We start from the raw sequence: 15,503 nt of genomic DNA, 5'->3' as shown, positions 1-15,503 counted from the left end.
TGGATGGTATAATGAAACGCCCACGCCCACGCGTTTGCGTGTGCGTGTTGTAGTTGTGGCTTGTCGTTGCTACAGGTAACACTCGGTCGATTTACTGAGACTTAATTGCTTCACTGTGCTACATGGTTGTAACAAACTCACGATTTTATACTAGCTGGCATTTTGACTGACTAGGTCAAGCATAAAATCTCATATTCACATTAGCAGCCCTGACTTTGATACATTCTGAGATCCATGAGTTTTGACAATGAAATACATGTTTACATGTAAGTGCATGACAACACCCTCTTTACATTCTACACATGACTGCACGTACTGTGTCTACATTTAGTCTGATAGAAATCCATTTCTCTGCAGAAACAATCCAACAAGTTGCTGTTGCAGCAGCAGTAATGAATCGAATTATTTAGTTTGCATCAACAAACACAAAAGTTATCTTACGCTCTACTCTGCAAATTGACACTAAAAAATCTATAGAAATATTACCTCATTTGTAACAATTAATATCAATGGTTATTGTAGCTTGTAAATGTCTTGATGAAAATGCTTATAATCGAGATGCATCGGCTCACACATGTCTAACAAACACAAAATCAATTAGCATACAAAGTATTGGTATTACACACACACACACACACACACACACTTATATAAGTGAAATACATACGATGTATTGAGTGTGATCTCTTGATTGTGCCACATAAACTTTCGGTGTGACATCGGCGACAGACTCTGGACCTCTCGCTTTCTTTCTTCTTCCTGTAGTGTCTCCAATTGATTGCAGACCAGATTGTCCAAACTGTAGCAAGACCTCGTGTCGAACGACACTGAGGCAGACGCCCGTCTTCTTGTCACTGGAGGTGAAGGTGTGTAGCTAATCGTCTGTGACCGCCAGCGAAAACTAGACGATTTCGAAATGGTGTCTAAGTTGTCCGCACTCTTGCTGCTTCCAATCACACATTTCTGGCTGTGATTCGTCGTATCATCATCATCATCATCATCACATGGTGTGGCGGGCAGCATGTCTATCAACTGATCGAGATTCGATTCGGAAACGCTCTGAGTTCGTGTTTGTGGATTCAAGCAAGCTTTTGATGTCGTTTCTGGAAACGAGCGACGCTGCTTGGTGCCATCTACTTGATTGACTGTGTGAGATGGGCTCGATACACGAAGAGATGGTAATGACGGCGAGTTCTTCGGAATCGAAAAGAAAAGATTTGCAGGCACCATTCTGTTGTTTGAAGTACGAGATATTGCTGGGAGTGTTGTCGTTCTTCTGGGAGGAGGAGAGCCTCCTGGAGATGAAAACGGTGATGGAGTCGAAGGTCGGCTGAGGTCTCGTGGCATAGAGAGACCAGAGCTGAAGGATGATGCAGAGAGATGCGGACGAAAAAAAAGAGCATTAGGAGGAGCGACTTCTTCACCCTGCTGAGCATGCAAATATGCATTCTGTAATAAAAAAATAACAAATATGTGAGAATGAAGTTGGCATTACTAAATATGTTGATGTGTATTGTCAGTCACCACAAGTAGGTGCCTGAACACAAGAACAGCCATGCAGATGCTATGAAATTAAAATACATTAACTTAATTAATAAAATAAATTACTAAAATAAAGTAATTAAGAAAATAAATTAATTGATAAAATAAATTACTGTACTGACGTGACTAATACCCCAGGCCTTGAGTAAAGTCCCATTCCCACCTTTGGTCCAGGTCCTAAGATTTTCACACCTTTTTGTTTTTTAATTGGTGCTAATTGGCGCTTTCTATATAGGCTAGTTAATTGCTTACACATTTGGCAATGTGTTCTAGGCAGCTATGCCCAAGAGATATGGTAGCTTCACTGTTGAATACAAAATCAGCGTTGTTGAATGGCATCAAGGCAATGGCTGGGTGGTGTCAAAGCCGCCAACCAATCTAGCATTGACAGTAAGTGTGTGGGGAACTGGAATGCAAAGTACCAAGGAGCTAAAGCAACTCCAAAAGGAAAGAAAGCAAGAAACATGAACGACGGACGTGAACCATTAAGTGTACAGCTTGATGACTGAGTATATGACTTTTTGCGAGAGGCAAAACTTTGGCCTGGCAGTTTCTAACGTTACACTGATAGACGAAGCAAAGCGAGTTGCTGCAGACCTAAACATTGTAGGATTAAAGCAAGCAATGGATGGCTTGTCAGGTGGAAGCAACGCTTTAACATAGGACTACCGCGCAAAACGAATGAGTCTCAAGCCCTTCCAGAGCATTATCAAGATGACCTAGTCGGATTTTGACAAATTATCCAGTTGGATGAGACACATGACAGGTGGTTAATTATTTGTCAATTGATTATGTTAATTACTTCCGCCAATTAACACCTCCAGGTGTCAGGTTTTGAGTAAAGTCTCATCCCCTAGTTTACCTTTGATGCTAGCCAACCATGGGGTGGGGTATTAATCTCGTCAGTACAGTATTATCAAAATAAATTAATTAATAAAATAATAAAAATAAAGTAAATAAATTAATATACCTTGGCAGCTTCAATTGCGTTGCTCCACACTTTAGATTGCTCTCCATTCAGAGTTTGGAGGTGAACAAAAGCAATGGGCAAGAAATACTCACTCAAATAGACAAGAAGAAATGATCCTAGATGGAAACAGAAAGTGAACTTTTCTGACATAATGTAGATTCTTGTGCTTTGTAATGACCTACCGGAATCTCTTAGTCTCTCACATCGAATTCTATCAACTCGAAATGGCTATATAACAATACGTTAGATTAAAGAAATAAGAGAGTAAGTGTGTGTATAAAATACACACACACACACACACACACACACACACACACACACACACACACACACACACACACACACACACACACACCACATGCATGCCACACAGACAGACAGACAGACAGACAGATGGATGGACAGACAGATGTACTGGCAAACATAAACATGCACAACCAGACAAAATAGACATGTCACATGATGAAAGAAGATCTTACCTGACGAACAATCTTCACTTTGCCTCCCTTTCTTGATCTCGTCGTCAACAACAACATGTCAGTGAACACATACCCACGGACATCCTGCAGTCATCAACACCAATTCCATCACAAATCAGTAACAATCCACAATAAAATCAGTTGACTCTGACCCTCGTTGAGCTGTCTTTCAGTCGTAAGTCTCCCTCATGAAAAAGTTGTCTCAAGCGATCGTCGGGAACGTCCGGCATACGAGACAGAAGATTTAATGTCAACACATCTGAGACATACTAAACAGAGAAGATGCAATGTGTTAGTACCGTAGTTGCTTGTAGGCTCTCGTGTGATTGGAGATGAATGCCCGATGAGTATGTGACACAAGCAGGCAGAATGACAAACAGACAAATGAGAAACAAACGAGACACACTGGATGCACAAACACACAGGCAACAGACAGACAGACAGATTGTTTTAAGACACAGCCACATAAACAAACAGTTGTAGGTAGAAGCAAGCCCTATTGGCTTGGGTAGTATTTAGTTGCTTTGCTTAGATGGTGTATAATAGTTCAAAGTTTGAAAATATATGTATTGACAGACAGACAGACAGACAGACGCACACACAAATGGACACACAAGACACACACAAACACATACAACAAACAAATGATAAAAAATAGACACATTAAATGCACAAACAAACAAACAGACGACAAAGACAGAGACAAAGACAGCCAAACAGACAGACAGACAGACAAACATACACAGACAAACAGACAGACAGACAGACAGACAGACAGAAGATTGTTTTAAGAGACAGCTACATAAACATAAATAGTTGTAGGTAGAACCAAGCCCTATTGGCTTGGGTAGTATTTAGTTGCTTTGCTTAGATGGTGTATAATAGTTCAATGTTTGAAAATATATGTATTGACAGACAGACAGACAGACAGACAGACAGACAGACAGAGACAGACAGACAGACAGAGACAGACAAACAGACAGACAGAGACAGACAAACAGAGACAGATGACACACAAATGGACACACAAGACACACACACACACACATACAACAAACAAATGATAAAAAATAGACACATTAAATGCACAAACAAACACACAGACAACAGAGACACAGACAGACAAACAGACAGACAGATGACAAACAACAGACACACTAGACACACAAATTAAGACAGACAGACAAACAAACAGATGATAAACAGACACACTAGACACAAACAAACACAGACTAACAGAAAGAAAACAGACACATAAACAGACAAACAAACAGACAAAACAGACAGACAGACAAACAAACAAGACACCAGACGCACAAAAAACACAGACAGACGTATAGGCAGACAAACAGACAGACAGACAAACAAACAGACAAGCAACAGACAGACAGACAGACAAATAAACAGAGACAATAAATACACAAACGACAGACATGCACACAGACAATGACAAACAAACACATGCACACACCAAACACACAAACAAACACACCGACCACATATACAGACAGACGCATCAACCAACATACAAAATCCCATTTCTCCATCCAACCACATAGCTACAAACCTTCTCATATTCGGCCGGAATCTCAATGCCAGAGTATCCATCCAGCTTGCTCATGATGTCGTGCAGCATTTCCACCTGCTCCAGATGAGCCAACGCCGAATTCACTTGATTGAGAAAACCCTCCATACGATCAATCTGACAAACAGCACTTGCATAAAGCAACACAATCTACATTTTCCAGTGACATCTGTTTCATACAAGTCGAGTTAGTCTGTCTGTCGTCTCATCGTCGTCCGTCTGTTGCTCCATTCTTTTCAATAGGAGGGGATATTGAGCTAGTCTGTTTCTTGGTTGTTTGATGAAGTCGATTAGATGCATCCTGTTGCATTCAGGGCGCTTTTCACACCACTAGACAGAAATATAATTAGATGGAGTACTTCGTGTTAAAGTGTGATGTATATATGAAGAGAATCAGTTAGATAGACGAACAAATAGACAATCACACATGTGACAAACAAACATGCAGACAAACAGACAGACAGACATATAGACAGACAGACAGACAGACAGACAGACAAAGGACAATAAACAAACAATACATACTTCAAGATACAATTTGAAGTCTGGAGACTCATTCTTCAGTGTTGTAAGATAAGCAGTGCATTCTCTCTCTCGTACACAGAATTCTTCGTATGGATAAAATCGATCCTCAAACTAAGCACAACAGTAGCAAGTCATCACATGCAATGCTCGAACACACACACACACACACACACACACACACACACACACACACACACACACACACACACACACACACACACACACACACACACACACACCATATCAAAAACATCTATAATCTGGAATGGGTGAAGTCTGAACTTGTTCTGTTGACACTGAAAATAAACAAAATCAATTAGTCTCACTGTCCCTTACATGCAGTTAACTTTCAAAAACAACTCTATTGCTCAAAGTCAGTCACCTGTTTGTACAAAGGATAAAGGCTGTTGTCCCAGAATGAGCTACACAATTCGTAGACATCTCTGACATTTGCAAATAGATGATCAAGATTGACCTACAAATAAATTAACAAATAAATTAACAAATAAATTAACAAATAAATTAACAATAAATTAACAATAAATTAACAAATAAATTAACAATAAATTAACAATAAAAAATATAAACAGAAACGACAGATAAATGAAGACAATGACAAACAAACAGAAAGTGAAAAACCAAGAGATTGCCACAACATTCTTACATTTTTCAGAAATTTTTCTTTCTGTAGTTCAACGAGTGTTGCATAGAATACTTCATAAAAAGCTTTGACTCGTTGGTAGTACGACAACTCTGTGCAGATCAACTCCCATATTGCTTCCTGCTGGTTTCTCTCTCGTTTGCTGATTTTGTCGGATCCGCTTACAAGATCTTTCCAAGGTTTCAACTACAATTAGATACAAATTGCTATTGTAATTATATACAATGAATACATTAAATTATTTAGATTAAATACAGTTTTATTATCAATTTAGACTTGAATGGACAGACAAATAGACAGACAAACAGACAGACAAGCAAACAGACAGACAGACAGATGGATTATGTATATATACATGAATAAAGGAAAGTGGTCCATGGCCGCTGGCATTTTAAATTTTTGTTTCGTAATTGCTTGCAAACCGCTGTTCTTTTCCGCTACTGCTTTGGCACATGACCTTTTCTACTTTCATAAAAGCAACTGGTGCTCTTCACGGTGGCTGGTGCCTGTACTTTGCTTTGTGCTGGGTTTTTTTTGAAATTCGTGAAGTCACAAAAAGTTTTTTCCTATACGCTTGCAAACTGCTATACTTCTTCGCTTCTCCTTTAGCATGCAATCTTTTATCACTTGGAATAGCAACTGGTGATGTTTCAGTACTCTGTGTCCTAGGGCGCGTTTCTTTAACCTCCACCGGCTAATCCGGATGAGGCGGTAGAGTTTCTGCACGTTTCATTTACCTCCACCGAATAAGGCGGTGGAGCTCCACCAACTCCACCAACTCAACCACCCTCTCGCCGGTGGAGCTGGTGGAGGTTCGTTAGAGGTAGGTCACTGCGCATGCTCACTGCTTGACAGAATGGCGGGAAGAGGACGGATTTTCGATGTAGGATCTCCAACAGAGTGCAATCTTGTCAGAACGCTTACAGGAGATCGTTCCACTCCTTTGCTGTGGGCACCAAGTGGATTGGCTAGGGAGGAGACCCCTGTTCGTACGGATGTCGTCATGACACGCTTTTGTGAACCGTCTGCAGCTGTAGCTATCTTTTGTAACAGCGAACAACAAATTCAGAGGACTCCGGGACCTAAAGAGGCTGAGGGGAGACGTTCCAGTCTAACCCTACATACTGATTCGTCTTGTTCGTCTGCTGATAGAAGCAGATCATCCACACCTGTAGCTACCAGCATTACAGCTACTACTAGTGTCCATCAGTGGGGTAAAACGGAAACCTTGCTTCTTCTCAGTCTCTACGTGGTCCACAAAGAAGAATTGACAGACAAGAAGACGAAGAAACGGTGTGTGTGGAAGAAGATTGCAGAAGAACTGACAAGGAAGGGATATTGCGTAACTAGTTTGCAGTGTGAGAATCGGTGGAAAACGCTGAAGGCATTGTTCCGCCGCACAATAGATCACAACAAGAAAACAGGTCTGCTAATATGAAACAACAATTTTTTATTGTTATCATTTTTCTCATGATGTGATAGGGCGGGACCCACGTACTTGTGATTTCTTTGAAGAACTTAAAGGCATTCTTGGAGATAGGCCTGAAGTAGAACCTGTGAGAGTAGCCAGCAGCTACAGCTATGCTGATGAAACTGCCAACAACAGCAGTTATGATGCCTGCTACCACGATGATACTGAACAATTATTCGATGATAAAGCAGATGCTGAAGACACAGGAAATCCACCAGCAGCCAAAAAGCAGGCAAGGGAGAAAGGACAAAACTCTGCCACTAACTCTACCAGAAAAGCTGGTACCAAGAGGGACATAGTTCAGCTCATTGAACACATCGAACAGCAGAGATATGAGCAGGAAAAGGAAAAACTGAAGGTCCTCAAAGAAATGCAAACAGAGAGGATGACTGTAATGAAAAGTCTGGTGGACACTCTCAAAGTTATTGCAGACAGACATTGATTGTGTTCAGAATTATTAGCAACAGATAGAGTTTAGTGTAGCTGTCTTCAAAGACTGAAGCTTTATCCACAGTTTTATTATGTTAAAACTCTACAGTGTTCCCATAACTGTTCTGCAATTAGGTCACGTTTACGTTTCCCAATATTTATTCTTGAGCCATCAGCATTACCTATAGAATTATTTTCCTCAACACCATCCTCATCAAGCCCATCAATGCCATCAGCTTCTTGGTTATCATCATCACTGTCCACGAAGTGTTCGATATCATTCTCAGACATGATGCAAATATTATGTAAAGTACAGGCTGCCAGAATGATATCTGGCACGTCTTCCAGTCTGTCAATATCCACATATTTCAGTCTTCGAAAGCGGCCTTTCAACAGAGCAAACGCTCTTTCTATAGCCATTCTCGTTGAAGAATGAAGAAAGTTATAGTTTCTTTGTTTTTCAGACAGATGTCCATTATCTTTATAAGGAGTCATTAGCCAAGATGACAAAGGATATGCCGAGTCTCCCAATAGGTAGCTGCCAAAAAGAAACAGAGTGTCAACAGATTCGGTAATGCGATCATATAAGTCAGAGTTTTTGAGAACCCGAGCATCGTGTGTGCTCCCCGGATAGCCTGCAAAACAGTCTCTAAAGAACATTCTATGATCACAAACAGCCTGTAGAACTATCGAATGAAAGCATTTTCTATTGATGTATGCATCTTGATTACTTCTTGGAGCCTTGATCGCTATATGCGATCCATCAATGGCCCCAAGTACCCCTTGTAATCCACAACGACCGTGAAATCCATCAATCACATATCTAGCAGATGCTGAATCTTTAGGCCACCTGATAATCTTGGGAGTCCAGTTTCTGTTGATGGCTGATATGACTCTCTTCACAATTCTGTAGGCAGTGGCATTACATATTCCAAATCGGTCCCCAATGCTTCGAAAGGGCTCTTGCGTGGCCAGAAACCACAATGTTACCAGCAATTGCTTTTCGACATCAACAGGCAATATTCCCCTTCTTTGTGGATCTGAAGCTCTAGGGATACCTCTGCAGTGTCCAAGAGCAGTCACAAGAATGCTTGCAGTTCTCCTTGAAACTCGAAAGTGCTGCCTAAAGTCTTCAGGATGGTACCTAGGCACGACATCTTCTGCAAATCCTGCAATTCGCACATGCTGTCGTCTGTGAGCCAAGACCCCCAGAAGGAGTCCCAGAAAATCTAAGCCATTGAACAAAAGAGATATCAGCAAATCAGATTCCTCAGCCAGTGAAACGGCAAGAACGGCTCCAAACGCAGTCAAAATCTCACTAACTTCGTCCATTTACTCAAACAACACACTGCGCATGCTCACCTCTACCACTGCGTTTCTTTTTCTTGCTTCCACCCAGTTTACTTCCGCTCTACCGAAGTACCTCTACCGCCTCATCCGGATTAGCCAGTGGAGGTAAAAGAAATGCGCCCCTATACTTATGCCTTGCTGATGTTCATCTGTACTTCTTGATGTTATCCTATGGCTACTCATTGTCACGTCACCTATTATGATGTCGCACATATATTGTCGTGTCACAAACGCTCGGGTCATTACAGCAAACCCACCTGCACACTGTCAAAATGCCTCCCAACAAGCGATCTGTCTGCTATTTCATCAAAGACAAACAAAGCGGCAAAAAGTTATCACATAATTCCTCACAATTGAATGCACCTGGGCGTAGCTGGACAATGTAGCTACTTATTTATAAGTCTAAATTTTTTAAAAAGTTTAGACTTGGTTTTTGTGTACATGCACACGCGTGCGCGCACACACACACACACACACGCACACACAGCCATTAGTTTACTACATAAATTGATCTCAGCATGAGAATTTACCAGGAACTCGCATGTAACGAGGTTTCTGTTGGTTTCAGTAAACTAACTAACACTAACACTACACTACCATTTGATTAGCAGTCAGAAACCTCACTAAAGACCCATGCATCCGCCCCTAAGATCCGCTTTCCTTGAAAGAGTTCCAAAAGAGTTGGCACTCACTGAGTATGACAAAAAATGTATGGAAGTGCTAACAAAGTGGCAAACCAAAGGTGTGTGTGCGACAGCTGTAAGGAAGTCAACAGTATGAAGCAACAAGCGTCACATGCTCTTATAACTCAATACGTTGGGTACACATTGAAACAAAAAATGAACAGACAAACGGTAAGAGCCATAATTACAGTGTAATCCTTTGATTATATTTCACTAATTAATTACCTGTAACGTAGCAATGAGAGTGAAGCTACAGTGAGTGACAGGCCATGCATGCAACGTCCTTCACCCAACACTCAGCGATCAATGCTCACCTGCAACGTCTCCTCCTCATTGCCTTTCTTTACTCCATCAACAACCGGCAATCCATACACAGAGAAAAACTGCAGCTGCTCTTCGAGTGTCCGTTGAGCCTTCAATCCACCACATAACATCACACCAGCCGGTCACCTCCATCAAACATTCTTACCGTATTAGTAAACGCCGATCCGAGTAGAGCATGCACTTTGCTGCTCCGATTTCTTGACATCATCCCTTTGAATTCGATCGCGGTACCATCCACAATGTCCCCATTCACTGCCTGTTGGCTGGTTGACTCCTCTTGAGATGAACTATGACCAAGGTATTGTCTCATATCCTTCCTGTTTGTGGCCTGCACACAAAACTAATTGTCATTGATCATCATCACCCTTTACACTAGTTAAGATATTTTGGGTCTAGTCCACCACCCAGTAGTGCCACCACCCAGTGACTAACCTAGTTTGAAGAACAGCAAATTGGGTACATTAATTGTCTCTTTGTTAGATGCTTAGCTATTGGTATTTCTTGGGTTCTTTAATTATGGTAAAATGGTAGGAGATCTGGTGCATTTAGGTGTGCTGATTTGACTGATGAAACAAAAGATGTTGTCATCTGAAAACATGGTGATCAATCAATATAGAATTTGTTACAAGGTGAGTGGGTATTGTGGTTTAATTAATTAGGATTATGAATAGACAATGGCACACACACAGTGACACACACACACACACACACACACACAACACAACACAACCATGTGACATGAGTGTAAAAACATGTTGCCAGACAGGAACACAAACAAACAAGGCAAATACAAAAATGTCATACATACATACATACAAACAGACAACAGACAGACAGGTATATAGACAAACAATATATGCGATCAGCCAGACAGCCAGACAGACAGACAGCCAGCCAGCCATACAAACAAATAGACAACAAACAAACAGGCCACAGACAGGACAAACATACATACAGATGTATAGGCAAACAGACAAATAGACAGCACACACACACACACACACACACACACACACACACACACACACACACACACACACACAGTGGTGTGTGTGTGTGTGTGTGTGTGTGTGTGTGTGTGTGTGTGTGAAGCAATACTCATGTGTCTGAAGTCATTCCTTTTTTCCAACCTAAACATCTATATTAGGTGCTCTCTACAATTAGCATCTTTTGTATCCACATAGCAACATTCATAAACATGTAAAGGTTGAATGTCAGGTATACTTCCCACACTCACCACAGTCAACCACCCACCCACTCACCACCAGTCCCACTCCTCACACAATACAAAGGTCACTACAGATGCCTCTGGGCTGCTCCCCACCACAACATGTTATGCACATCCACATGTGGCTTGCTGCCCCGCCCACTCCAATACATTACAACAGCAATATTAGTGTTTGCATTGTATTTGTAGCTGCATACATACACTACTATAAATTTAGCCATCAACCTAAAGCATTGCAGTAACCTAACCCGTTGCCATGAGTCAGGAATTGACATTTGGAGTGAGCACCACTGCACCACGCCCACCTAACCGGAAGTGACGCAACATCCTCGTTGAATTTCCCATGCATCACGACAATCCCGCCAGAAATAAAATACTAATGCGTATATGCACAGCGACCACGTCAGTGCGATACCACTGCCAAACGTTCTTCCGTATGTAGTGCGACGTGACCACGCCCACATATCACGACCAACTTGTAAACGATGCTCAGCATTACGACTGGCTGCAGACATTGCTGTGTGTGTGTGTGCACCTCACAGCGTGTGTCGTGCAAATAAAATAATTGCCATGCCGTGCAACTCCCACAACAAAGCGAACGCGAACCGGAACTCAAGTTGCTACACTGCGTATATCCGCTGCTGCATGACGTTGCACCCGCTTGTCGGCAGGCAATTTCCACTGTTTCCTCGAAGTCTCTGCAAAGCTAACGACAGCTACAAGCGTCAGTGTTGGCGTCTAGTATTGCGGTTTATGTGCTCGAGCAGAAGCGCGTGTCTCACGTCATAATTGCCGCAGTTGTAACACATTGCTACACCGTAGCTACACCTACTATCACACTGCTACGCTGTAGCTACACACACACAGTGCTAAACACACACAGTGCTAAACACACACAGTGCTAAACACACACAGTGCTACACTGTAGCTGCACGCACTAGCACATTGCTACACTGTAGCTAAACACACTTACAGAGCGTGGGCCGTTCGGAACGCTGTTGCTGCGTCTGATTTGGTCGTCTATCTCCATCATCGTCTTCGATTTCCGCGCTTCCCAGCGGTGAACGTCCTTGAAGAGTCGCTAGTGGAAAAGAAAAGTGAGAATGTCATTGGGCCATTAGTCTAGCTCATATGATGACAAGCACTGCTAACGTGCGACACTTGGCCGATGAGCACAAAAAATAGGATGGACGGATATCCAGTGGGAAACGCTTAGGGCAGGGCTTGTCAATGAGCACGCCTCTCGCGCACGTCAGAGATAATAGGGAAACATGCATGTTATCCTGTAGCCTCGCGTGGCCAAACCTTCGGTGTACGCGGGGCGGATTAGTCAGACAAGTAATAATGTGAAGACTAATGAGGCGACTGGAGTTGGCAATTTTCTCTCTCCAGTTTTCGTTAATATTAATGATTTTTTATGAATTTATAAATGTATTTAGTGTTGTATTAAAATCAAAGTTTAAAATTAATTAATTATGTACAAAATTTATTTCAAATATTTAGTAAATAAATTAATATATAATATATAGTTAATAAATAAAATAAATTACAATGATATCCAGCATATAATAAAATAAAATAAATAAATAATGTATAGTTAATTAAATAAAATTAATATAAATGTGTGATTAAAAACCTCTCACAACTTGCAGACTAATTAAAATGATAAATTTAAATTTATTATTTTATTGATTTAAATGCTCATCTTATTATTAAAATATTAAGTGTGTGTGTGTGTGTGTGTGTGTGTGCGCGCGCGCGCGCGTGTGTGTGTGTGTGTGTGTGTGTGTGTGTGTGTGTGTGTTCGTGCATGCATCCTGCAACTAATTAAACAATAAAATAAAATAATTAACTAAATATTAATTTTTAAACTTTGATATTTCCTTCATTCTGAGAATTTGTTTGAGATGGGTAGCTGCTGCTATAAACATGTACATTGCCTAATTTTCTGCAAAGTTCATACCTCATTGACCTTGTGGTGATGGTCACCTTTGCTCTTCATTGAGAATGACCTCATTCGTGACCACACACTCTTACTTCTACTTCTACGTACCTTCTTTTCAATATCAGTGCCTTCAACATGTACACAACATGAGAAATAGATACAGTAACACACACACACACACACACACACACACACACACACACACACACACACACACACACACACACACACACACACACACACACACACACCATGAAACTGAATGTTCCTTCATGATCATATAGACTCAATTAACTTATTAACTTACTTATTATTATTATTATTATTATTATTATTATTATTATTAAGCTAACTTATTGACTTACTCGCAAACTCTAGGTAAAGATGCTGTCCACCCAGACAGTATGTGTCGCTTTCGTAACTGAGTGGCGACTGGGAACTCCGAATGTAAACTTGTACATCCGAGAATGCTATCTGATGTCTTGCAAACGCAGGCTGCAACACCTCCCTGCCAAATTGAAAGACACACATCACACACACACCACACACAAACAAACACACACACACACTACACACACACACACACACACACACACACACACACACACACACACACACACACACACACACACACACACACCACAATTGTTGCACAATGTATAACAATACAGTATACACATGTACACCCCATATATAGGTCTGTAAGTGCTCATTATGATCAGATAGCAAAGATAAGAAAAACACAACAACAGCAATCAAAAAATAGATGGCCCACAAAAGCATCTGATCTGGAACTATGCGTGTGAAAGCCCACATTGGAGTCTCACATCGAAGTGACTTCATATGAGGAAATCTGAGCAGCATGCAGAACAGGCATGCAGGCAGTGATATGTGTGGATCTCTGTAATCATAGGGAAACTTATCTCTTTGTGTATCATTCACTTTCACACCAGTTATCATGCTGATAAAACAAACAAACACAATTTGATCTCAAACCTTAGCGTTTTCCCTTTCAAACTCGGAATCACTTCTGGTGCACTGTCTTCTGATATTTTTAGAGCAAACCATTCCTTCCCAGGCTCCTAAACAATCAAGTTTCAAGTCAGATGACTTCCAGAACAACTCAATAAAAAATAGAAACACAAAAACGTGTAGGTGTATTACAAAGGAAGAACAAGTGCAGGCGGAGATCGTCCATCTTGTGAAGGATTGTTGAACTCTATGAGTTTCACACTGAGAACATAGGGGAGATAAGTCCATGAGCATGTTGCTCTCTGGTTTGAACCAGACTACGCTTGAAGGAAATGAGTATGCAGCTGCAGCTAGGTGACCTAATCTTGTGGGTTAATTATTACAGCAATGCCATGAAGTGGTTTTGTGTAGGAGTATAGGGATGGTGGGTGACTAATTTGCTTGCAGGAAATTTGCATACTAACAACATGCGTCTATGCAAAGGCAAGTATTCACGTCGAAGAGCATTGCTGTGCCAAGCCCGGGCTCATTAATAGGGGTACACTATACAGAGGCATGCATCTCATGATGACTGTTCATGATCGTCTTATCCAAACACCTTACATCAGTGTTGTGTCGTCTCTGTTTCTTCTTTTGTCTGGTAGCAGCCATTCGTGAACCAGTCAGTGAGTTTGCAGGATGTATGACTAGATTAGCATTATTGCTCAAGTCAGGAGTACAAAGATCAGAGTCCAGATCAGAGAACTCCCCACTCATTCTCTCCTCTAGAAAACAATCAATGTATACAGGTAAGTATAAGTACTAACTTAGTAAGACATTCATATGCCATCTGTATAAAACTAAACTATAAACCTGTCTTTTTAGGAGCTTCCACCTCGAATCTGCAGTGAAGGCTTTTCTCTCCTTGATGGACTTCCTTGTCACAGAAGCCACATAGATGTAAGGGTTTGTTGTTGTTGCTGATTTGGCAATCCAGATTATGACAAACCTAATAAAAGGGTCTTCATTATGACAAACCTAATAAGAGGGTAACAGCTGAATAACGCAACAGCCTAAATTTTTTATAGTTTGGTGTAACCATCCCCTCCCCCTTTTCACAATAGGATAGTGGGGAAGAAGGTCTGATATTGTCCTTTTAGTCTCACTAGCCAGACCCCTTTCAGTCAAAGGTCTTGATGTTGTTCCTTTGATGTTGTCAGTGTTGCCACTTCCACCAATAAACTGTGAATACTGCTGTGAGCTAAGTCGTCATTAATAGAAATCATGCAGGTGCCTTCACTAATTACTGAGAATGTAGAATTCCCCAGCTCCTCATGTCTTGTTTTTGGTCCAGTTTTCC

The 15,503-nt window shown here is 41.2% G+C and overlaps 2 protein-coding genes across 3 annotated transcripts in view; one reads left to right on the top strand and one right to left on the bottom strand.

Annotated features, from left to right (window-relative positions):
- Window positions 1-235: 235 nt before the first annotated feature.
- LOC134182092 (pleckstrin homology domain-containing family G member 5-like) overlaps window positions 236-15,503 on the bottom strand; it is an 18,190-nt gene continuing 2,922 nt past the window's right edge. The window contains exons 5-24 of one of the 2 annotated variants that reach the window (XM_062649426.1): window positions 15,017-15,152; window positions 14,768-14,928; window positions 14,189-14,274; window positions 13,558-13,700; window positions 13,211-13,320; window positions 12,221-12,328; window positions 10,165-10,347; window positions 10,010-10,108; window positions 5,766-5,948; window positions 5,484-5,576; window positions 5,341-5,397; window positions 5,102-5,212; window positions 4,757-4,906; window positions 4,559-4,693; window positions 3,144-3,260; window positions 2,992-3,075; window positions 2,695-2,740; window positions 2,513-2,628; window positions 668-1,449; window positions 236-578 (exon numbers count right to left, since the gene is read on the bottom strand). In XM_062649426.1, the coding sequence (XP_062505410.1) occupies window positions 569-578; window positions 668-1,449; window positions 2,513-2,628; window positions 2,695-2,740; window positions 2,992-3,075; window positions 3,144-3,260; window positions 4,559-4,693; window positions 4,757-4,906; window positions 5,102-5,212; window positions 5,341-5,397; window positions 5,484-5,576; window positions 5,766-5,948; window positions 10,010-10,108; window positions 10,165-10,347; window positions 12,221-12,328; window positions 13,211-13,320; window positions 13,558-13,700; window positions 14,189-14,274; window positions 14,768-14,928; window positions 15,017-15,152 (2,910 nt within the window). In that variant the 3' untranslated portion in view covers window positions 236-568. Of the gene's footprint in view, window positions 579-667; window positions 1,450-2,512; window positions 2,629-2,694; window positions 2,741-2,991; window positions 3,076-3,143; window positions 3,261-4,558; window positions 4,694-4,756; window positions 4,907-5,101; window positions 5,213-5,340; window positions 5,398-5,483; window positions 5,577-5,765; window positions 5,949-10,009; window positions 10,109-10,164; window positions 10,348-12,220; window positions 12,329-13,210; window positions 13,321-13,557; window positions 13,701-14,188; window positions 14,275-14,356; window positions 14,461-14,767; window positions 14,929-15,016; window positions 15,153-15,503 lie in introns of those variants that run through there. The other variant, XM_062649427.1, reaches the window with a different exon arrangement.
- Window positions 6,619-7,960, top strand: LOC134182326 (uncharacterized). Its single transcript, XM_062649725.1, has 2 exons — window positions 6,619-7,186; window positions 7,245-7,960. Exons 1-2 carry the CDS (start codon window positions 6,619-6,621, stop codon window positions 7,673-7,675), a joined length of 999 nt encoding a protein of 332 aa, XP_062505709.1. The 3' UTR covers window positions 7,676-7,960.

The sequence above is a fragment of the Corticium candelabrum genome, chromosome 7 (genome assembly GCF_963422355.1).
Source record: "Corticium candelabrum chromosome 7, ooCorCand1.1, whole genome shotgun sequence".
Classification (NCBI taxonomy): Eukaryota; Metazoa; Porifera; class Homoscleromorpha; order Homosclerophorida; family Plakinidae; genus Corticium; species Corticium candelabrum.
This window is presented reverse-complemented; position numbering and strand designations above follow the sequence as displayed.

Excerpts from the sequence above, each read along its gene's own strand:
- LOC134182326 (XM_062649725.1), top strand. The coding sequence starts at position 6,619 with ATGGCGGGAAGAGGACGGATTTTCGATGTAGGATCTCCAACAGAGTGC. Across the intron at positions 7,187-7,244 it reads AGATCACAACAAGAAAACAG|GGCGGGACCCACGTACTTGT; the intron begins GTCTGCTAATAT and ends ATGATGTGATAG.